This window comes from Leucoraja erinacea, chromosome 21 (genome assembly GCF_028641065.1).
Source record: "Leucoraja erinacea ecotype New England chromosome 21, Leri_hhj_1, whole genome shotgun sequence".
NCBI lineage: Eukaryota > Metazoa > Chordata > Chondrichthyes > Rajiformes > Rajidae > Leucoraja > Leucoraja erinaceus.
Window position 1 is genome coordinate 33,362,379 of NC_073397.1, and position 23,233 is coordinate 33,385,611.

At 45.9% G+C, this 23,233-nt stretch overlaps 1 protein-coding gene across 1 annotated transcript in view; it reads right to left on the minus strand.

Moving 5' to 3' along the window:
* Nucleotides 1–23,233, minus strand: part of LOC129707501 (collagen alpha-1(XIV) chain-like) — a 113,894-nt gene that overhangs the window by 35,793 nt on the left and 54,868 nt on the right. The window contains 7 exon segments of the mRNA XM_055652589.1: nt 3,128–3,251; nt 5,515–5,654; nt 10,891–10,947; nt 15,153–15,299; nt 16,799–16,915; nt 22,156–22,299; nt 22,966–23,088. Coding sequence (XP_055508564.1) covers nt 3,128–3,251; nt 5,515–5,654; nt 10,891–10,947; nt 15,153–15,299; nt 16,799–16,915; nt 22,156–22,299; nt 22,966–23,088 — 852 coding nt within the window.

A 23,233-nucleotide genomic window follows, 5' to 3' on the forward strand; every position in this document is an offset into this window, starting at 1 on the left:
TCTTCATCCTACGCCTGTAGAACATTTTACCTCTGAAGGCGACAACTGTAAACTCAAGTGATTATCATGGAGATAAAAAGTCCTGGAAGAACTCTGCGGGTCAGGCAGCATCTGCGGAGAGGATTGGACGGACGGACGATGTTTCGGGTTGGAACCCTTCTTCGCAGGGGGGGGGGGGGGAAAGAAAGGCAGTGCGGGTCTAAACCTGGCAAGCGAAAAGTGGAGGAAGGAACTGCAGATGCTGGTTAAAACCGCAGACATAAAAAGCTGGAGTAACTCAGCGGGTGATAGGTGGATACATGTGGAGGGAGGGAAATGGGGGATGGGGTTGGCAGATGAGTGCGCGGAGGGGAATGAATGAAGGTGAATGGAGGTGGTGGGAGAGCAGGTAACGCACTGGGGTGGGGATGGCAAAATGATGAGAGGTATTGTGGATGAATCCGTTTGCTGTTGTAAATGAGTGCGGAGACTGGTTTGATTATACAATGCAATAATATATCAGAGTAATTGACCCAAACATCCTCTTCTGTTCCCAAGAGACACAAAATGCTGGAGAAACTGAGCGAGACAGGCAGCATCTCTAGACAACATGGACAGGTGCCGTTTTGTGTCGAGACCCTTCTTCAGATTCTATGCAGTAAGGATGGAACTTAATGGATAGATCTTTCAAAACATTGACACAGGTTCAGTGAGCTGAAAGAACTCAAGGTAGACAAAAATGCTGGAGAAACTCAGCAGGCGAGGCAGCATCTATGGAACAAAGGAGTAGGTGATGTTTCGGGTCGAGACCCTTCTTCAGACTCAAGGTTAGGTTCAAGTCTAAAGAATTTAGGCTACAGTCTAAAGAAGACTGAAACTAAAGTCTATAGCCTCCTTTTGCTCTGGTATTTTATTTCATTCACATGTTTAAACTATAATGTTTTATTCTTAATGTTTTAATGTGAGGAAAGACATTCTTGCCATAGAGGGAGTACAGAGAAGGTTCACCAGATTGATTCCTGGGATGTCAGGACTTTCATATGAAGAAAGACTGGATAGACTCGGTTTGTACTCGCTAGAATTTAGAAGATTGAGGGCGGATCTTATAGAAACTTACAAAAGTCTTAAGGGGTTGGACAGGCTAGATGCAGGAAGATTGTTTCCGATGTTGGGGAAGTCCAGAACAAGGGGTCACAGTTTAAGGATATGGGGGAAATCTTTTAGTACCGAGATGAGGAAAACATTTTTCACACAAAGAGTGGTGAATCCCTGGAATTCTCTGCCACAGAAGGTAGTTGAGGCCAGCTCATTGGCTATATTTAAGAGGGAGTTAGATGTGGCCCTTGTGGCTAAAGGGATCAGGGGGTATGGAGAGAAGGCAGGTACAGGATACCGAGTTGGATGATCAGCCATGATCATATTGAATGGCGGTGCAGGCTCGAAGGGCCGAATGGCCTACTCCTGCACCTATGTTTCTAATGTTATGTTTTATCCTTAATTGTTTACTGTACGTCGTGTTGTTACTTGCGAGCGGAGCACCAAGGCAAATTCCTTGTATGTGTACATACTTGGCCAATAAACTTATTCATTCATTCATTCATTCATTCATGAGTCCCGACCTGAAACATAACCTATCCATGTTCTCCAGCGATGATGCCTGACCTGCTGAGTTATTCCAGCACAGCGCATCTTCTTTTCTTAATTATTGTATGATTCTTGGATACTGAATTCAGTAGATTTATTGATTGCAGAGCATGGAACTTCAAACAACATGTTACATTAACCTGCAAGGTTAATTCCCGGGATGGCGGGACTGTCATATGCTGAGAGAATGGAGCGGCTGGGCTTGTACACTCTGGAGTTTAGAAGGATGAGAGGGTATCTCATTGAAACATATAAGATTGTTAATGGTTTGGATATGCTAGAGGCAGGAAACATGTTCCCGATGTTGGGGGAGTCCAGAACTAGGGGCCACAATTTAACAATAAGGAGTAAGCCATTTAGAACGGAGATGAGGAAACACTTTTTCTCACAGAGAGTGGTGAGTCTGTGGAATTCTCTGCCTCAGAGGGCGGAGAGAGGCAGGTTCTCTGGATGCTTTCAAGAGGGAGCTAGATAGGGCTCTTAAAAATAGCGGAGTCGGGGGATATGGGGAGAAGGCAGGAACGGGGTACTGATTGGGGATGATCAGCCATGATCACATTGAATGGCGGTGCGGACTCGAAGGGCCGAATGGCCTACTCCTGCACCTATTGTCTATTGTTACATTATGAAAGATAAAGTTATGAATCTAAGATCAAAGGTTCAAACTGGTCACATACACCTAGGTGTAGTGAAATGCTTCTTGCCAATGCAGCACATAAAGAAAGAATGCAGACATAACAGTAATAAAGAAATTTAAACATAAAAACATCCCCCACAATGGTTTCCATTATGAGGGAAGGCACAAAGTCCAGTCCCCATCCCCAGTTCACCCATAGTCGGGCCTATTGAGGCCTCCACAGTTGCCTCCACGGAGGCCCAACATTCCAGGCCGTTCTCGCCGGGTGATGGTGCTCCGGCGTCGGGGAAATCCTCACAGCGGCCTGGGAACCCTGAAACGGCCGCTTCCTTACTGGAGACCGCGGCTTCCGAAGCCGACAAGGCCGCGCCGGATGGGGCTCCACAACTGGTGATATCGCTGAGGCTCCCGATGAAAGGTCAGCGCCGCCGCCCGCAGCTGCACGCTCCTCAGACCCGCAGCTCCGCGATGTTTTTATCGACGGCCTCAGCTCACTGGAGTTCCAGCGCGGCGACCCGGGTAGGGCATCGCCCGCTCCGCGATAGCGCTCCAGCTGCTATGCCGCTGCCGACGTTCTGGCCAGTCCCCGACAGGAAACGCCGCTCCAGGCCCGCTGGTAGGCCGCGAGGACGGGTCGACAGTGCAACCCAGAGAAAAGCTGCCTCTCCGACAAGGTAGGGACCCAAGAAAAGCAGTTTCCCCCTCCCCCCCCCACACATAAAAAAGGCTAGAACTCCAGAACAAAAAACTCAACTAACTAAAAATTAAAAAAAAGAGAAAAAACGAACAGCTGCAGGCTGGGCAGCCATACCATACAGGACAGCGCCCCTAGAAAAGAGTGTGGGGGGTCTGTAAGCAGTGATTTACCTGTGCTGGTGTCCGTTCCTCTGTAAGGTATGTCGTAGATGCTTCCCAGTAATTGCTCTCTATTTCTAAAGGAGCTGTGCTGAATTTCGTCTGTCATGTGACGGCTAAACTGCCTCACCGATACCTGTGAAAAGAAGAAAATTAGTCCGAAGAAGGGTCTCGACCCGAAACGTCACCCATTCTGTCTTTCAAGAGATGATGCCTGCCCCACTGAGTTACTCCAGCACTTTGTGTCTATATTCGGTGTAAACCAGCGTCTGCAGTTCCTTCCGACGCAAAATAAATCACCATACCCAACGGAAAATGTCCATTGTTTACTTTCCGTACCATAGATTAATTGTTATATTACCAACAGGTTGACTGCAGTTTGCCACCTGTGGTGTTAAAGGTTACGGGGAGAAGGCAGGAGAATGGGGTTGAGAGGGAAAGATAGATCAGCCATGATCGAATGGCGAAGCTGACTCGATGGGGGTGAATGGCCTAATTCTGCTCATGAATACCGTGAATTAAGCTGGTCAAGATATTATTAAATTCTAAGGTTTGATGTACATGCAGACGTTCTTTGTGACTTTTCCTACATCTCTCTCTCCCTCTCTCTCTCTGGGTTCCATCCCGACTACAGGTACTGTCTGTACAGAGCTGATACATTCTCCCCGTGACCTGCGTGGGTTTTCTCCAAGATCTTCAGTTTCCTCCCAAACTCCAAAGACGTACTGGTTTGTAGATTAATCAGCTTGGTATACGCTGTCCCCAGTGTGTGGGTGGGATAGTGTTAGCGTGCGGGGATCTCCGGTTGATGTGGGCTCAGTGGAGGGCACATCATCCGAGGACGTACACTCCATTGAGGATAAATGGGGATCCTGTGGATAGGGTGAACTGTTTTAAATATCTGGGAGTCCACATCTCTGAGGATATGACATGGGCATCACACGCCTCAGCACTCGTGAGTAAGGCAAGGCAGCGCCTTTACCACCTCAGGCAATTGAGGAAATTCAGAGTGTCTCCGAGGATCCTCCAGTGCTTCTACGCAGCGGCGGTGGAAAGCATCTTGTCTGGGAACATTACCATCTGGTTTGGGAATTGCTCTGCCAAGGACAAGAAGGCTCTGCAGAGAGTAGTGCGTTCGGCCGAACGCACTATGGGAACTTCACTCACCCCCCTGCAGGATCTATACAACAGGAGGTGCAACTCCAGAGCAAACAAAATCATGGGAGACCCCTTCCACCCCTGCAACGGACTGTTCCAGCTGCTACGGTCAGGCAAACGCCTCCGTTGCCATGCGGTGAGAACGGAGAGGTTGAGAAGGAGTTTCTTCCCAGAGGCCATTCGGACTGTAAACGCCTTTCTCACCAGGGACTAACTGTACAGAGCGTTTTTCATTCCATTATTTATTATGTAAAAGAATATGTGTGTTATGATTGTGTTTATAATTTGTTTGGTTGTTTTGTTGTTTGTCTTTTGCACAAAAGTCCACGAGCATTGCCACTTTCATTTCACTGCACATCTCGTATGTGTATGTGACAAATAAACTTGACTTGACTTGAGTGGCCCGAGCGGCCTGTTTCGGCACTGTATCTCTAAACTAAACCTAAAGACAAGCCCTTGCAAGTACAAATAGAGATTTCTGAGCAGCTTACAAGCAAAATACAGGTCTGCCACTAATTTTCCGGCACCCTTGGTTCCAGCGCCTTGCTAGATTATCCATTTTGCCAGACCAACAGACTTGACGAAATGATGATACAACAATACACCTCTGACCCACTAACTGAACCATATTTTTTCCAATATGCCCGCGAGTAAAAAAAAGGTCGCCATAGAAAAAAATTGATACATTTTTACTCGTAGGTTTAGTCGTAGTAGGTCGGCATGTTAGTCGTAGGTAATCGAGGGTAGTCGAGGGTAGCCTTCAACATAGTCAAAGGGAGGTCCAAGGAGATCGAAGGAGGTGGTCTTCACTCTCCACCATTCGGTGTCCAATTCTCCCGAAGTTAGTTGTAGCTAGTCTTCAACATAGTTGAAGGGGGTCTTCAACATGACATTTTTTCCGAACTCTTCTAAACTCGCCAATTAGCTCGCCCAAGTGGGACAGCCCCTTAAGGAACTAAATCTAACTCTCTCTTGAAAACACCCAGCGAATTGGCCTCCACTGCCTTCTGTGGCAGAGAATTCCACAGATTCACAACTCTCTGGGTGAAAACGTTTTTCCTCATCTCAGTCCTAAATGACCGACCCCAACTGTGACCCCCGATTCTGGACTCGCCCAACATCGGGAACATTTTGTTCAAAGGAGATGCCGGATTATCAGTGGCCGGAAAATCGGTGGTGGACCTGTATTAAAAAAAACAAAAATATCTAGAAAACTCTGGGTTTGTATATAACCCCCTTACCTGTATCCCCTCTGGCCCGAGTTTGTCAAAAACGCTAACGCTGTCGTGGACGAAGGAGATGATTTTCCTGAAGTTCGCTTCCCCTACCGACGTCGAGCCGTCAATTATAAAGGCCAGGTCAGCCGTGACAGCACGGCAATCTGAAGAAGGAGAACGGTCGTTTAGTTTAGTTTAGAGACTCCTCTCACCCTTGTAATAGACTGTTCGAACTATTTCCCTCCGGCAGGCGTTACAAGGCCTTCTACACCCGAACGTCCAGACTCAGGAACAGCTTCATTCGCAGAGCTATAGCGGCTCTGAACCGGCCCTGCTGAGTGCCTCCCATCCCCCCTGGACTGTCTCCCTCGGATGGTCAAGTTGCACAGACACATCTGAACTTTAGTCTGTTTGAACTGTTTTGACTATTTTACTGTTTTTTTTACAATCCATGTTCTCGGGGTATCTAAATCTAAATTTTATTAGTTAATCATGTTACACTATATAAAATATATTATTATTATTATTATTATTATTATTATTATTATTATTATTATTATTATTATTATTATTAGAGATACAGCGCAGAATCAGGTCCTTCGGCCCACCAAGTCCGCACTGACCAGCGATCCCTGCACACTAACACTATCCTACACACATCAGCGACAATGCTTTTACATTTACGCCAAGCCAATTAACCTACAAACCTGTACGTCTTTGGAGTGCGGGAGGAAACCGGAGTTGCTTTCTATCCAAAAACTCGACTAAAGACGTCGCAAAGGAGCCACAAAACAAAAGGCTTGAAGCGATGTTCTGTTCATGGAATTTGTTTGAGAAGGAACTGCAGATGCTGGAAAATCGAAGGTAGACTAAAATGCTGGAGAAACTCAGCGGGTGCAGCAGCATCGATGGATTATAGGAAAAATAGGGAACGTTTCGGGCCGAAACCCTTCTTCAGACTCACTTGTTCAGAACAGGGAGGAAGCCAGAAGCTATGGAACTGTAGGCCAATTAGTTTACTATCCATTGTTGGCTCGATGTTAGTTAATAACCAAAACGACAGAGGTTTACCTGCATCTCTTCCAACCTCATCTATTGCGTCCGCTGCTCTAGATGTCAGCAGATCTATATCGGTGAGACCAAGCGGAGGTTGGGCGATCGTTTCGCCGAACACCTCCGCTCGGTCCGCAATAACCAAGCTGACCTCCCGGTGGCTCAGCACTTCAACTCCTCCTCCCACTCCGTCTCCGACCTCTCTGTCCTGGGTCTCCTCCATGGCCACAGCGAGCAGCACCGGAAATTGGAGGAACAGCACCTCATATTCCGTTTGGGGAGTCTGCATCCCGGGGGCATGAACATCGAATTCTCCCAATTTTGTTAGTCCTTGCTGTCTCCTCCCCTTCCTCAGCCCCCCTGCTGTCTCCTCCCATCCCCCAGCCTTCGGGCTCCTCCTCCTTTTCCCTTTCTTGTCCCCGCCCACCTCCGCCCCCGATCAGTCTGAAGAAGGGTTTCGGCCCGAAACGTTGCCTATTTCCTTCGCTCCATAGATGCTGCTGCACCCGCTGAGTTTCTCCAGCTTTTTTTTGTGTAACCCTGAATATAACCAAGATTTAACCAAGATGAATAGAATCAAACTAAGTCAACATTGTTTTATGAAAGGTAAATGAAATAGGCAACGTTTGGGGCCGAATCCCAAAGGAAATAGGCAACGTTTCGGGTCGAAACCCAAAGGGTTTCGGGCCGAAACGTTACCTATTTCCTTCACTCCATAGTTGCTGCCGAACCCGCTGAGTTTCTCCAGCACTTTTGTCTACCTTCTAGTTCCTGGAAAACAGGTTGTCTTAAATGAGATGTAGGTAGGAACTGCAGATGCTGGTTTAAACCGAAGGTAGACACAAAATGCTTGAGTAACTCAGCGGGACAGGCGGCATCTCTGGAGAGAAGGAACGGGTGACATTTCGGGTCGAGACCTTAAGAGAGGATTAGCTCGAGAGTCACACAGCACGTATCCGTGTGGAAATGTACACGGCTAGGAACGGTTTAGCGTGATATGGGACAAACGCTGCCAACTGGGACCAGCTTAGATGGTGCATCTTGTTCGGCATGGACAAGTTGGGCCGAAAGGGCCTCTTTCTGTGATGTATGACTCTGCGACCCCCCCCGTGGCTTGCGTATTAGAGAGCGAAATGACAGTCGCAGCATCCATAGAAAGCCTTATAAGCAGATGTGCGCTAAATTTCAAAATGCATTTGGAAAAACTCCAGTTGAATGAGCACAAATGACGAAGCTCGAACCTATGAAGATTAATGACAGTGCTTTGATGCACGTCGGGGTAGAAACACAGCAACAAAGACAGGAACATTCACATCAAGATCATCTGATTAGTTGAAGTCTGGTCAGGACCGTGATCAAAGCATCAAGCCAAAGATTGCATCCTTGGAATTGGATCATAGAAACATAGAAAATAGGTGCAGGAGTCGGCCATTCGGCCCTTCGAGCCATTCAATATGATTCAATATGATCATCTAAAATCAGTATCCCATTCCTGCCTTCTCCCCATATCCCTTGATTCCTTTAGACCCAAGAGCTATATCTAACTCTCTCTTGAATACATCCAGTGAAATAACCATATAACAATTACAGCACGGAAACAGGCCATCTCGGCCCTACAAGTCCGTGCCGAACAACTTTTTTTTCCCTTAGTCCCACCTGCCTGCACTCATACCATAACCCTCCATTCCCTTCTCATCCATATGCCTATCCAATTTATTTTTAAATTATACCAACGAACCTGCCTCCACCACTTCCACTGGAAGCTCATTCCACACCGCTACCACTCTGAGTAAAGAAGTTCCCCCTCATGTTACCCCTCATGTTACCCCTAAACTTCTGTCCCTTAATTCTGAAGTCATGTCTAATATAAAAAAATAATAAAAATAGGTGCAGGAGTAAGCTATTTGGCCCTTCGAGCCAGCACCACCATTCAATATGATCATGGCTGATCATCTAAAGTCAGTACCCCCGTTCCTGCTTTCTTCCCATATTCCTAGATTCCTTTAGCCCAAAGAGCTAAATCGAACTCCCTCTTGAAAGCATTCAGTGAATTGGCCTCCACTGCCATCTGTGGCAGAGGATTCCACAGATTCACTGGGTGAAAAAGTTTTTCCTCATCTCAGTCCTAAATGGCCGACCCCTTATTCGTATCATGGAACAGTCACAAAGCCCACTATTAGACTCCTTAAGATAGAGATCACAGAAAATGCAGAAATTCAGGCTTTTCAACAAAAAAACTCTGGAGAGAAATTCCCTCATTCAAATGCGTTTGTAGTTATAGACTCACTCAGCATGGAAACAGGTCCTTATGTGAAACATAGGCCTGCATTTGGCCCATATCCCTCTAAACCGGTCATATCCATGTACCTGTCTAAATGTTTCTTAAATGCTGCGATAGTGCCTGCCTCAACTACCTCCTCTGGGCAGCTTGTTCCATACACCCACCACCCTTTGTGTGAAAAAACTACCCTTCAGATTCCTAGTAAATCTTTTCCCCCTTCACCTTGAACCTATGAGCTCTGGTTCTCGATTCCCCTACTCTGGGCAAGATACTCTGTGCATCTACCCGATCTATTCCTCTCACGATTTTGTACCCCATTATAAGATCACCCTTCATCCTCCTGCGCTCCAAAGAATAGAGCACTAGCCCGTTGCAGTGTACAAAATGCAGGACGAAGGGAATAACATCATAGGAAAAGAGATAAAATAGATAAAAGGAATAGAGTCATAGAATGATACAGTATGGAAACAGGCCCTTCGGCCCAACTTGCCCACACCGGCCAACATGTCCCAGCTACACTAGTCCCACCTGCCCGCATTTAGACTAGGTGCAATCAGTGCAAGATAAACATAGAAACATAGAAATTAGGTGCAGGAGTAGGCCATTCGGCCCTTCGAGCCTGCACCGCCATTCAATATGATCATGGCTGATCATCCAACTCAGTATCCCATAAAGTCCAGTAAAATCTGATTAAGATTAAACATAGCTAATTGTAGTTTCAAAAAATAACAACACTTCAGTTTTCCACATTGATCATTTCTATTCATTATCTATAAAGAAATGATTCTCTGATTAGTTACTTGAAAGAAGCATTCGGTACACAAATGAATTGCATCTAGAGAGCAACACCGCCACCTTGTGGTTTGGAAACGAAGAGACAACTTACAACACTAAAAACATGCTGGGATTTTCATTATTGATCCCAGATACAATAGTATTAGCCCTGTCCCACTGTACGAGTTCATTCAAGAGCTCTCCCGAGTTTTAAAACAATAATCAAACTGGTGGTAAGCACGTAGAATGAACATAGCGGGTACGTCGGAGCTCGGAGTCGTCCCTTAGCGGCTCGGAACACTAACGGCAGGTACTCAGGAAACGCGGTAAGCTCGGGAAGACGCATGAAGATTTTTCAACATGTTGAAAAATGTCCACGAAAGCCTCGAGTAACTACAAGCGGTCATTACCGTAATTCTCCGAGTTCGAATCAGGGCCAAACTCGGGAGAACTCTTGAATGAACTCGTACAGTGGGACAGGGCGTTGAGAATCAAGTCTCCTGAGATGCTGGCTGACCCGTTGAGTTACTCCAGATTTTTGTGTCTAACTTTGTGTGTCTTCTTTAGGCCCCCTTTGGTCGCGGCTGACCATTGGTGTCTCCAGGGTCTATTCCCTATATGGCGGACGCCTGTGCGTGACTTTGTTTAACGTGGGGAGACTGGTGCACAGACAGCCACCACACGGTCCTTGACAGATCTGGGTCAGGATCCAGTGGCATGGAGTCCAAGACGACCGGAAACCCTTTTCTGCTGCAGCCTTCATCCGCCTTCCCAGCCGTTGTGACGCTCCACTAAGTTCAGCCATCGTCCTCCGCCTGTTCCACCATTGAGGTCTTAGTTGGATTGCTCTTTGTCAGAGACCTCCCCCTCGACCTTACCGCCATGGGTGGCCCTACCAGGAGCATAGCTCCAGACGGCATCGCTCTCAGGATCTCAGGACCACACACAAGCTTCTCCACCGCGACAAGGTGACAATTTTATGTGTATTGTTGGTATAAACCAGCATCAGATTTTCTCTGTTTTATACATCAGGATTTTGAACTCCGCAAACACTAACTAAACTATGAGCTGAGGACCATCTTGGTCGCTCTAAGGACTTTGGGATTTTTGCACTAATATTGAGTTTAATTCTATGAAGTTTTTGTTCATTGTGTTATCTATGAATATTATATATACAGGCCTGTTATTCTGTTGCAAGTAAGAATTTCATTGTTGCTCAGCCTTTGTCTAAACAAATGTTACACCAACAGTTCTGACACAGAAATACATTAAATAATAAAAAAAAATCTTACCTTTCAGATCGATTGGAGGAGTGCTGGAAGCAAATGTTGATCTGATTGGAAGTGGCACTAACAACAGGAAACAAAATTACACCTTAAAATATAATAATTGCAACACAAGTATATTCTTTGCAATTTAATTTTGTGTTCGATAATTTAGTAAGGACTTCATTTAATTTTCAATTCGAATTTTATCTCCCAAGAGGAGCTGCAAATCATAATGTTATAATAACGCATATTAAATCATGAGAGGAATAGATCGGGTAGAGGCACAGTCTCTTGCCCAGAGTAGCGGAATCAAGGACAAAAGGACATAGGTTTACGGTGAAGGGGTAAAGTTTAATAGGAATTTGACAATAGACAATAGGTGCAGGAATAGGGCATTCGGCCCTTCGAGCCAGCATCGCCATTCAATGTGATCACGGCTGATCATCCACAATCAGTACCCCGTTCCTGCCTTCTCCCCATATTGAGGGATAATCTTTTCACACAAAGGGTGGTGGGTGTATGGAACAAGCTGCCAGAGGAGGTAGTTGGGGCAGGGACTATCCCAACAGTTCAGAAAGAGTTAGACAGGTACATGGATAGGACAGTAGACAAAAAAAGCTGGAGTAACTCAGCGGGACAGGCAGCATCTCTGGAGAGAAGGAACGGTTGACGTTTCGGATCGAGACCCTTCTTCATAGGATAGTTTTGGAGGGGTATGGACCAAACTCGGGCAGGTGGGACTAGTGTAACTGTGTTGGCCTTTGTGGGTAAGTTGGGCCGAAGGGCCTGTTTCCATGCTGTTTCATACTACGACTCTAATAACAGTCCTCGTTTAATTTCATCCCTTCATGATCAAGTTTCAGTAATGTGGTATAGTGTAAATATTAGGATATTATTTGGGATATTATCCCAGAGTCTGGAGAAGGGTCGCGATCCGAAACGTCACCCATTCCTTCTCTCCAGAGATGCTGCATTACTGAGTTACTCCAGCATTGTGTCTATCTTAAGGAAATTATGTCTAGTGACTTAAGAGGCTTCTAGATGGGCAACTTGGATCTGCAGGGATAAAAATTATGTGCAGGCAGATGAAGTTAGTTTATTTTGGCATCATGTTTGACATGGACATTATGGACCAAAGGGCTTGTCCCTGAACTGTTCTAGATTCTAACTTGTACAATTCTATTTTTTCCATTCTAAACCATCCTCCCAAGGTTGAGGGGGGACCTCATTGAAACTTACAGAATAATGAAAGGCACAGATAGAGTGGATGTGGAGAGGATGTTTCCACTGGTGGGAGAGTCTAGGACCAGTGGTCACAGCCTCAGAATTAAAGGGCGCTCTTTGAGAAAGGAGGTGAAGAGGAACTTCTTTAGTCAGAAGGTAGATAATCTGTGAAACTCATTGCCACAGAGGGCTGTGGAGGCCAAGTCAGTGGATATTTCTAAGGCAGAGATAGACCAATTCTTGATTAGAATGGGTGTCAAGGGTAATGGGGAGAAGGCAGGTAAATGGGATTAGGAGGCAGAGATCAGCCATGATTGAATGGCAGAGATGACTCGATGGGCCAAATATCCTAATTCTACTTTGAAACTCGAGGCATTTTCCTCATTTTAATGCTTAAAGCCGAATGCACCAGGTAATCTGGAAAACAATTGTTGTTGCCATTAGAGCTGATGTATGTTGGGCACATTCACACAGTGGACTAAATGATCACACAATGACTAAATGAAGAAAGACTGGATAGACTTGGTTTGTACTCGCTAGAATTTAGGAGATTGAGAGGGGATCTTATAGAAACTTACAAAATTCTTAAGGGGTTGGACAGGCTAGATGCAGGAAGATTGTTCCCGATGTTGGGGAAGTCCAGGACAAGGGGTCACAGCTTAAGGATAGAGGGGAAATCCTTTAAGACCGAGATGAGAAAAACATTTTTCACACAGAGAGTCTCTGGAACTCTCTGCCACAGAGGGTAGTTGAGGCCAGTTCATTGGCAAAATTTAAGAGGGAGTTAGATGTGGCCCTTGTGGCTAAAGGGATCAGGGGGTATGGAGAGAAGGCAGGTACAGGATACTGAGTTGGATGATCAGCCATGATCATATTGAATGGCGGTGCAGGCTCGAAGGGCCGAATGGCCTACTCCTGCACCTCTTTTCTATGTTTCTATGTTTCTATGTATCAGTCGAGGTGTGACCCCAATCAAAATATGGATTAGCGCCTTGTTAAAATTTGTTACAAACTGGGCAGCTCAGTTGAAATAGACATAGAACATGTCTCAACTCTTTCTGCCTGATCTGCTGAGGTGTTTTATCATAGAGTCATACTGTGTGGAAACAGACCCAGAGGCCCAACTTGCCCACACCGACCAACATGTCCCATCAACACTAATCCCACCTGCCTGCATTTGGCCCACGTCCCACTAACCCCATCCTGGCCAGGTATGTGTCTAAATGTTCCTTAAACGTACCTGCCTCAACTACCTCCTCCGGCAGTTCATTCCATACACCAACCGCCCTATGTGTAAAAACAGAGGACGCCTGTGCGTGACTTTAACGTGGGGAGACTGGTGCACAGACAGCCACCCCACGGTCCTTGACAGATCTGGGTCAGGGTCCAGTGGCATGGAGTCCAAGACGACCGGAGACCCTTTTCTGCTGCAGCCTTCATCCGCCTTCCCAGCCGTTGTGACGCTCCACTAAGGTCAGCCATCGTCCTCCGCCTGTTCCACCGTTGAGGTCTTGGTTGGATTGCTCTTTGTCAGAGACCTCCCCCTCGACCTTACCGCCATGGGTGGCCCTACCAGGAGCGTAGCTCCAGACGGCATCGCTCTCAGGATCTCAGGTCCACACAAGCTTCTCCACCGCGACAAGGTGACCACAGAAAAGCCTCTCCAGCCTTTTGATGTTCAGTGGCTATATAGTGCTCTAATCATATTGAAGGTGAGAGGGAAAAGATTTAACAGGAACCTGAGGGGCATTTTTTCACTTAGGGGCGTTGGGTATATGGAACGAGCTGTCAGAGCAGGGAAGTTGAGGAAGGTACTATAACAGCATTTAAAAAACATTTGGACAGGTACATGGACAGGAAAGGTTTGGAGGGATATGGGTCAAACCCGGGCAGGTGGGACTAGAGTACATGCGGCATCTTAGTCAGCATGGACAAGTGGGCCGAAGGGCCTGTTTCCATGCTGTATGACTATGTCCTTAGGGGAATGGGATTAAGGGCATTGAGGGATACAGTGTCATGGGCAGCACGGAGGATCAGCGGTAGAGCTACTGCCTCACAGTGAGAGAGGCCCAGGTTCGATTCTGACTACAGGTGCTTGTCGTTACATAGTTTGTACGTTCTCCCCGTGAGAAACCTGCGCGGGTTTTCTCCGAGATCTACGGTTTCCTCCCACACGCCAAAGACGTACAGGTTTGTAGGTTAAGTGGCTTGGTGTAAATGTAAAATGATCCCCCAGTGTGTGTAGGATAGTGTTAATGTGCGGGGATCGCTGGTCGGCGTGGACTCAGTGGGCCCGTTTCCGCGCTGTATCTCTAAACTAAACCAAAACATGTGCTTCTTATAAATACAACAAAAGCTAAAACAAAACTTAAAACTGAAGGTGAATGATTTACCACAAGTTCATTCACTGAATGGGGCTTCTGCTGTTATCAGGCAACTGAATGATCCTACCACAAGCAGAGAGCAGTGCTGAACTACTATCTACCTCTTTTATGACTCACGGACTATCCTTTAAGAAGGAACTGCAGATGCTGGAAAATCGAAGGTAGACAAAAATGCTGGAGAAACTCAGCGGATGCAGCAGCGTCTATGGACCTTCGCTCCACAGATGTTGCCTCACCCGCTGAGTTTCTCCAGCACTTTTGTCTACCTCAGACTATCCTTGATCGGACTTTGCTGGCTTTACCTTACACTAAACGTTATTCCCTCATCATGTATCTATACAATGTAAATGGGTCGACTGTAATCACGTATTGTCTTTCTGCTGACTGGTTAGCACGCAACAAAAGCTTTTCACTGTACCTCGGTACACGTGACAATAAACGGAACTGAACTGAGCTGACTAAAGGGCCTGTCCCACTTGGGCGTCATGCAGATGGTGCGCGAAGATTTTGTACATCCCAAATTCCTGGGGCGCCGCGTTCGACCGCACGTCACTGCCTACGTCACCACGCACCATGCGCACGTCATGCATCGTGACACGTAAATGATGTTGCGTAAACAACGCCCAAGTGGGACAGGCCCTTAACTTGTATTTTCATGCTGTTTTATTCTTAACTTACATGTCGACTGAAGAACAGAAACTGGAGATCCTGTGACTTCTCGCAGTCTTGTGTAGACTGTGATTTTGTATTGACTATTGGGAAATAGATGATGGAAACAGTACTTGTTTGTTCCTGCGCGCAGAGTATTTTCTTGCACCTTTCCTTCTGTAAATGAACAGAGAAAAATCAAATTTAAATGAGAACCAGGCTGCTTACCTGGAGAATATAACACAGTCCATCACACAATCCAACCTCCCTTCCATCGACTCCATTCACACCTCACTCTGCCTCGGCAAGGCCAGCAGCACAATCAAGGGCTAGTCGCACCCTGGCCATTCCCTCCTCTCCCCTCAGGCTAAAGGTACAGAAGTGTGAAAACACACACTTCCAGATTCAGAGACAGTTTTTTCCCAGCTGTTATCAGGCAACTGAATCATCCTACCACAACCAGAGAGCAGTGCTGAACTACTATCTACCTCTTTGGTGACCCACGGACTATCCTTGATCAGACTTTGCTGGCTTTACCTGGTACTAAAGGTTATTTGCCGATCATGTATCTCTACATTGTAAATGGCTCGATTGTAACCATGTATTGTCTTTCCATTGACTGGTTAGCATGCAACATAGAAACATAGAAACATAGAAATTAGGTGCAGGAGTAGGCCATTCGGCCCTTCGAGCCTGCACCGCCATTCAATATGATCATGGCTGATCATCCAACTCAGTATCCCGTACCTACCTTCTCTCCATACCCCCTGATCCCCTTAGCCACAAGGGCCACATCTAACTCCCTCTTAAATATAGCCAATGAACTGGCCTCAACTACCCTCTGTGGCAGAGAGTTCCAGAGATTCACCATTCTCTGTGTGACCAGAATCTAAACCAAACTGGTCCCCATTCCACAATGTGGTATAGAGTCAGAGTGAAACAGCGTGCCCGCATTTGGCCCATGTCCCTCCAAACCTGTCCTATCTATATACTGGTCAAAAGGGCCTGTCCCACTTGGCGAGTTTTTCAGCGACTTGTGTTTCAGGATCGGCAAAATATTTTGAACATTTCAAAATCCAGTGGCGACAAAAATAAAGTTACGACACTTGAGGAAACATCGCCCGTCAATACGTGATCATGCCGCGTCACGCCGCGATCTCATACGTCAGTCAATGATGTCAGCAGTCGCCGAAAGAAATAATCGACAAATGGGACCGGCCCTTAACTGTTTCTTAAACGTTGGGATAGTCCCTGCCTCAACTCCCTCCTCAGGCAGCTCGTTCCATACACCCACCACCCTTTGTGTGAAAATGTTACCGCTTAGTTGCCTACGAAACCTTTTCCCCACCACCTAAAACCTATGTTCTCTGGTCCTCAATTCCCCTACTCTGGACAAGAGAGACTGTGCATCTACCCGATCTATTCCTCTCATGGTTTTAGCCACACCTCCGTAAGATCACCCCTCATCCTCCTGCGCTGCAAGGATTAGAGTCCCAGCCGACTCAACCTCTCCCAATAGTTCAGACCCTATAGTCCTGGCAACACCCTCGTTAATCTTCCCCGCACTCTCTCCACCTTGTTGAAAAGTTATTAAAAGGGGAAAAGGAAACAGTCGAGGAAAACAGGAAGAAAAACACAAATCTCAGCTTAAACGTGAGTTCTCAGAGCGAGTCTACCTGTCAGTGACTCCAGCACAATCCTGTAGCCAGAAGATCCAACAAACCCTTCCCACTGAGCGCACATGGAGGTGAACCGCACCTGGTTGGCTCGAAGATCCGTGACGTTCAAGTGTACTGCAAAACAGACAGAGAGACGTTGTCAACCTCAGGCAATAAGCCTCAAGATAAATATTTCTCATTGACACAGTTTAATGGGAACCAGAGTCAGGTCAAGTCACTTTTATTTCTATAGCACATTTAAAAAACAACTCTCGTTGGCCAAAGTGCTTTACATTGGTGGAGGTACTAACGTTATACAACAGTGGTTCATAGATTAAGTACATACATAAATACATACACATAGCCCTCGCTCAGAGGACGTCAAGAAAGGCTTGAGAGTAAAGATGAGTTTTAAGTCTTGACTTAAAGGAGATGATGGAGGGGGCAGTTCTGATGGGAAGGGGGATGTTGTTCCACAGTCTAGGAGCTGCAACCGCAAAGGCGTGGTCGCCCCTGAGCTTATGCCTAGACCGCGGGATGTTCAGTAACCCCAAGTCGGCCGATCTGAGGGGCCTGGAGGTGGTGTGGTGGGTGAGCAGACCGTTGATGTAGGTGGAGGCAAGGCCGTTGAGGGCGTTGTAGACCAGAGGGACAACTTGCCCACACTGAGGGTGGAGGGTATTTGGACTGAGCTGCCAGAGGAGGAAGTTGAGGCAGGTACCATAATAGTATCCAGAAGGACATTTGGACATGTACATGGATACGAAAGATTCAGTGGGATATGGGCCAAATGCGGGCAGATGTGTCTTAAGAAGGGTCTTGGCCCGAAACGTCACCTATTCCTTTTCTCCAGAGATGCAGCCTGACCCGCTGAGTTGCACCAACTTTTTGTGTCTATCTTCAGTGTAAACCAGCGTCTGCAGTTCCTTCCTACAGATTAGTTTATAGAAACATAGAAACATAGAAATTAGGTGCAGGAGTAGACCATTCGGCCCTTCGAGCCTGCACCGCCATTCAATATGATCATGGCTGATCATCCAACTCAGTATCCCGTACCTGCCTTCTCTCCATACCCTCTGATCCCCTTAGCCACAAGGGACACATCTAACTCCCTCTTAAATATAGCCAATGAACTGGCCTCGACTACCCTCTGTGGCAGAGAGTTCCAGAGATTCACCATTCTCTGTGTGAAAAAAGTTCTCATCTCATCTCGGTTTTAAAGGATTTCCCCCTTATCCTTAAGCTGTGAGCCCTTGTCCTGGACTTCCCCAACATCGGGAACAATCTTCCTGCATCTAGCCTGTCCAACCCCTTAAGAATTTTGTAAGTTTCTATAAGATCCCCTCCCAATCTCCCAAATTCTAGAGAGTATAAACCAAGTCTATCCAATCTTTCTTCATAAGACAGTCCTGACATCCCAGGAATCAGTCTGGTGAACCTTCTCTGCACTCCCTCTATGGCAACAATGTCCTTCCTCAGATTTGGAGACCAAAACTGTACGCAATACTCTAGGTGTGGTCTCACCAAGACCCTGTACAACTGCAGTAGAACCTCCCTGCTCCCACACCCATACAGTGTGGAAACAAGTCCATTCAGCACATCGAGTCCACACAACCAACAATCACTCATCCTTCGCTCCATAGATGCTGCCGCACCCGCTGAGTTTCTCCAGCACTTTAGTCTACCTTCGATTTTCTAGCATCAGCAGTTCCTTGTTAATCACTCATCCACTAGCCTACACAAAAGGGTTGATTTACAAAAGCCTATTAACCTACAAACCCACACGTCTTTGTAATGTGGGAGGAGACCGGAGCACCAGGAGAAAACCCATGTGGTCACAGAGAGAACACGCAAACTCCATACAGACGGCACACCCCTTGTCAGGATCGAACCGGGGTCTCTGACGTGGAACGGCAGCAACTCTACCGCTGTCACCCACCACCAATCTTTCGGTTAACAGCTGAATTAACTACCAAATAAATGTTTGGTTTTGAGTCAGCACCTTTGGCAGATGCCGTCGATAGTGGGGACATCTACCCATGGTGGACTGGGCAGTGTTCAACACTTTTCTTTACCAATCACCTTCATTCCTGGGTGTTCGAGTTGCCAAGCCAGGCCACGATAAATATCCACTTGACCGTACGCTGGTAGAAATTCAAGAGAGCGTTCGTCCACACAACAAATCTCCTCGATCTTCTCATGAAGATTGCCCTTACAGTTCATGTGATAGGAGCAGAATTGGGCCATTCAGGCCATCAATTCTACTCCGCCATTCAATCATGGCTGATCTATCTCTCGCTGCTAACCCCATTCTCCTGCCTTCTCCCCATAACCTCTGACACCTGTACTAATCAAGAATCTATCTATCTATCTCCGACTTAAAAATACCCATTGACTTGGCAATGAATTCCACAGATTCACCACCCTCCGACTAAAGAAATTCCTCCTCATCTCCTTCCTAAAGGAACGTCCTTTAATTCTGAAGTGATGGCCTCTGGTCCTAGACTCTCCAACTAGTAGAAACACATCCACCCTATCCAATCCAGTTACTACCTGTGTTATCATCACTCCATTTGCTCAAGTCAAGAATTTTATTGTCATGTGTCCCAGACAGAACAATGACATTCTTACTTGCAGCAGCCAAACAGAACGTGTATACATAGTACACTGTAAACAATGTAATAAACAAGAGAAAAAGGTTCAGTGTGTGGATATATACACACATACTGACACACACACACACACACATATCTATATATACACACACACACATATCTATACATACACACACACACATATCTATATATACACACACACACATATACATGTATATACACATACACATATGTCTACACAGCCAAATACATATACATACACATATATATACACACCCTCACACACATATGTATATACACATACACATATGTCTACACACACACAAATACATATATATACACACACACACACACACACACACACATGCCCAATACATACACATAAAAAACAAATAGACAAATAATAGTGCAGTTAACACTAGTTACGTGTAGTTACATAACTACATGTAGTTCAGAGCTTATTTAACGTTGTAGTGTTTTATAGCTTAATGGCTGCAGGGACCAAGCTGTTCCTGAACCGATGGCAGGGGTGAAATGAGTGCACTGTGCAATGAGGAAAAAGAGGGGCTTACATGTGGTGACTCTTTGTTGAACGGCAGGGCTCTGGCCATTTGTATAGACGGCAGTCACACTGACATTATATTCCTGGCCACTCTGAAGATCCTTGATCTCGATGGAGTCTCTACTCCCATCAGTCGTTATATGTGCGAGTTGATCTACGAACAAGAGGAAAACTCTCCATAACTCTCACATGCACAAACCAAGAAACAACATGGATTTTTTTGGAAAATTAATCTGGCCTACTTTTAAATATAAATTAAAATTTAACTTAAAAAATCTAACCTTAGCTGAGGTTCTGTCCGATTTGCATCCATAACCTAGGGTAATGCATCCTCAGCCTATAAGATCCCCTCCCAATCTCCCAAATTCTAGAGAGTATAAACCAAGTCTATCCAATCTTTCTTCATAAGACAGTCCTGACATCCCAGGAATCAGTCTGGTGAACCTTCTCTGCACTCCCTCTATGGCAACAATGTCCTTCCTCAGATTTGGAGACCAAAACTGCACACAATACTCTAGGTGTGGTCTCACCAAGACCATGTACAACTGCAGTAGAACCTCCCTGCTCCCACACCCATACAGTGTGGAAACAAGTCCATTCAGCACATCGAGTCCACACAACCAACAATCACTCATCCTTCGCTCCATAGATGCTGCCGCACCCGCTGAGTTTCTCCAGCACTTTAGTCTACCTTCGATTTTCTAGCATCAGCAGTTCCTTGTTAATCACTCATCCACTAGCCTACACAAAAGGGTTGATTTACAAAAGCCTATTAACCTACAAACCCACACGTCTTTGTAATGTGGGAGGAGACCGGAGCACCAGGAGAAAACCCATGTGGTCACAGAGAGAACACGCAAACTCCATACAGACGGCACACCCCTTGTCAGGATCGAACCGGGGTCTCTGACGTGGAACGGCAGCAACTCTACCGCTGTCACCCACCACCAATCTTTCGGTTAACAGCTGAATTAACTACCAAATAAATGTTTGGTTTTGAGTCAGCACCTTTGGCAGATGCCGTCGATAGTGGGGACATCTACCCATGGTGGACTGGGCAGTGTTCAACACTTTTCTTTACCAATCACCTTCATTCCTGGGTGTTCGAGTTGCCAAGCCAGGCCACGATAAATATCCACTTGACCGTACGCTGGTAGAAATTCAAGAGAGCGTTCGTCCACACAACAAATCTCCTCGATCTTCTCATGAAGATTGCCCTTACAGTTCATGTGATAGGAGCAGAATTGGGCCATTCAGGCCATCAATTCTACTCCGCCATTCAATCATGGCTGATCTATCTCTCGCTGCTAACCCCATTCTCCTGCCTTCTCCCCATAACCTCTGACACCTGTACTAATCAACAATCTATCTATCTATCTGCGACTTAAAAATACCCATTGACTTGGCAATGAATTCCACAGATTCACCACCCTCCGACTAAAGAAATTCCTCCTTATCTCCTTCCTAAAGGAACGTCCTTTAATTCTGAAGTGATGGCCTCTGGTCCTAGACTCTCCAACTAGTAGAAACACATCCACCCTATCCAATCCAGTTACTACCTGTGTTATCATCACTCCATTTGCTCAAGTCAAGAATTATATTGACATGTGTCACAGACAGAACAATGACATTCTTACTTGCAGCAGCATTAGGCATGTAAATATAGTACACTGTAAACAATGTAATAAACAAGAGAAAAAGGTTCAGTGTGTGGATATATACACACATACTGACACACACACACACACACATATCTATATATACACACACACACATATATATATATATATACATACACACACACACATATCTATATATACACACACACACATATACATATATATACACATACACATATGTCTACACAGCCAAATACATATACATACACATATATATACACACCCTCACACACATATGTATATACACATACACATATGTCTACACACACACAAATACATATATATACACACACACACACACACACACACACATGCCCAATACATACACATAAAAAACAAATAGACAAATAATAGTGCAGTTAACACTAGTTACGTGTAGTTACATAACTACATGTAGTTCAGAGCTTATTTAACGTTGTAGTGTTTTATAGCTTAATGGCTGCAGGGACCAAGCTGTTCCTGAACCGATGGCAGGGGTGAAATGAGTGCACTGTGCAATGAGGAAAAAGAGGGGCTTACATGTGGTGACTCTTTGTTGAACGGCAGGGCTCTGGCCATTTGTATAGACGGCAGTCACACTGACATTATATTCCTGGCCACTCTGAAGATCCTTGATCTCGATGGAGTCTCTACTCCCATCAGTCGTTATATGTGCGAGTTGATCTACGAACAAGAGGAAAACTCTCCATAACTCTCACATGCACAAACCAAGAAACAACATGGATTATTTTGGGAAATAATCTGGCCTACTTTTAAATAATAAAATTAACTTAAATAAAATCTAACCTTAGCTGAGGTTCTGTCCGATTTGCATCCATAACCTAGGGTAATGTCCGATTCACCCCAGCGGTATGAACATTGACTTCTCCAATTTCAGGTAGTCCTTGCTTTCTCCCTCCTTCCCCTCCCCTCCCCAGCTCTCCTGCAGCCTACAGTCTCCACCGCTTCCTTTCTTCTTCACGCCCCCGCCCCCCCCACATCAGTCTGAAGAAAGGTCTCGACCCGAAACGTCACCTATTCCTTCGCTCCATAGATGCTGCCTCACCCGCTAAGTTTCTCCAGCATTTTTTGTCTACCTTCTGCAGTTCCTTGTGACAACAATCACAATATCAGTCCTGAACTACTATCTACTTCATCGGGGACCCTCGGACCACCTTTGATGGGACTTTACTGGCTTTACCTTGCACTAAACGTTATCATATATCTGTATACTGTGGATGGCTCGATTGGAATCATGCATTGTCTTTCCACTGGCTGGTGAGCGCGCAACAAAGGCTTTTCACTGTACCTCTATACACGTGACCACAAACTAAACTGATCGACACTTACCGGAATCTGAATAGAAAAGCACAGAGAAGCCCAAAGGTCGTGCCTCGGGCTTTTCCCAAGTCACCCGGAAGTAATTAAAGGTAATATCAGTGATTCGCACGTTAGCCGGTGGAAGAAATGGCACTGCAGGAAAAGAAACTCAGTGTTAAACCCCTTGTCGTGCTCACTTTAGACTTTTTTTTTTAGACTCGAGGCTTTAGCGATACAGCGCGGAAACCTGCCCATCGGCCCACTGAGTACACGCCAACCAGCGATCACTCCGTGCACT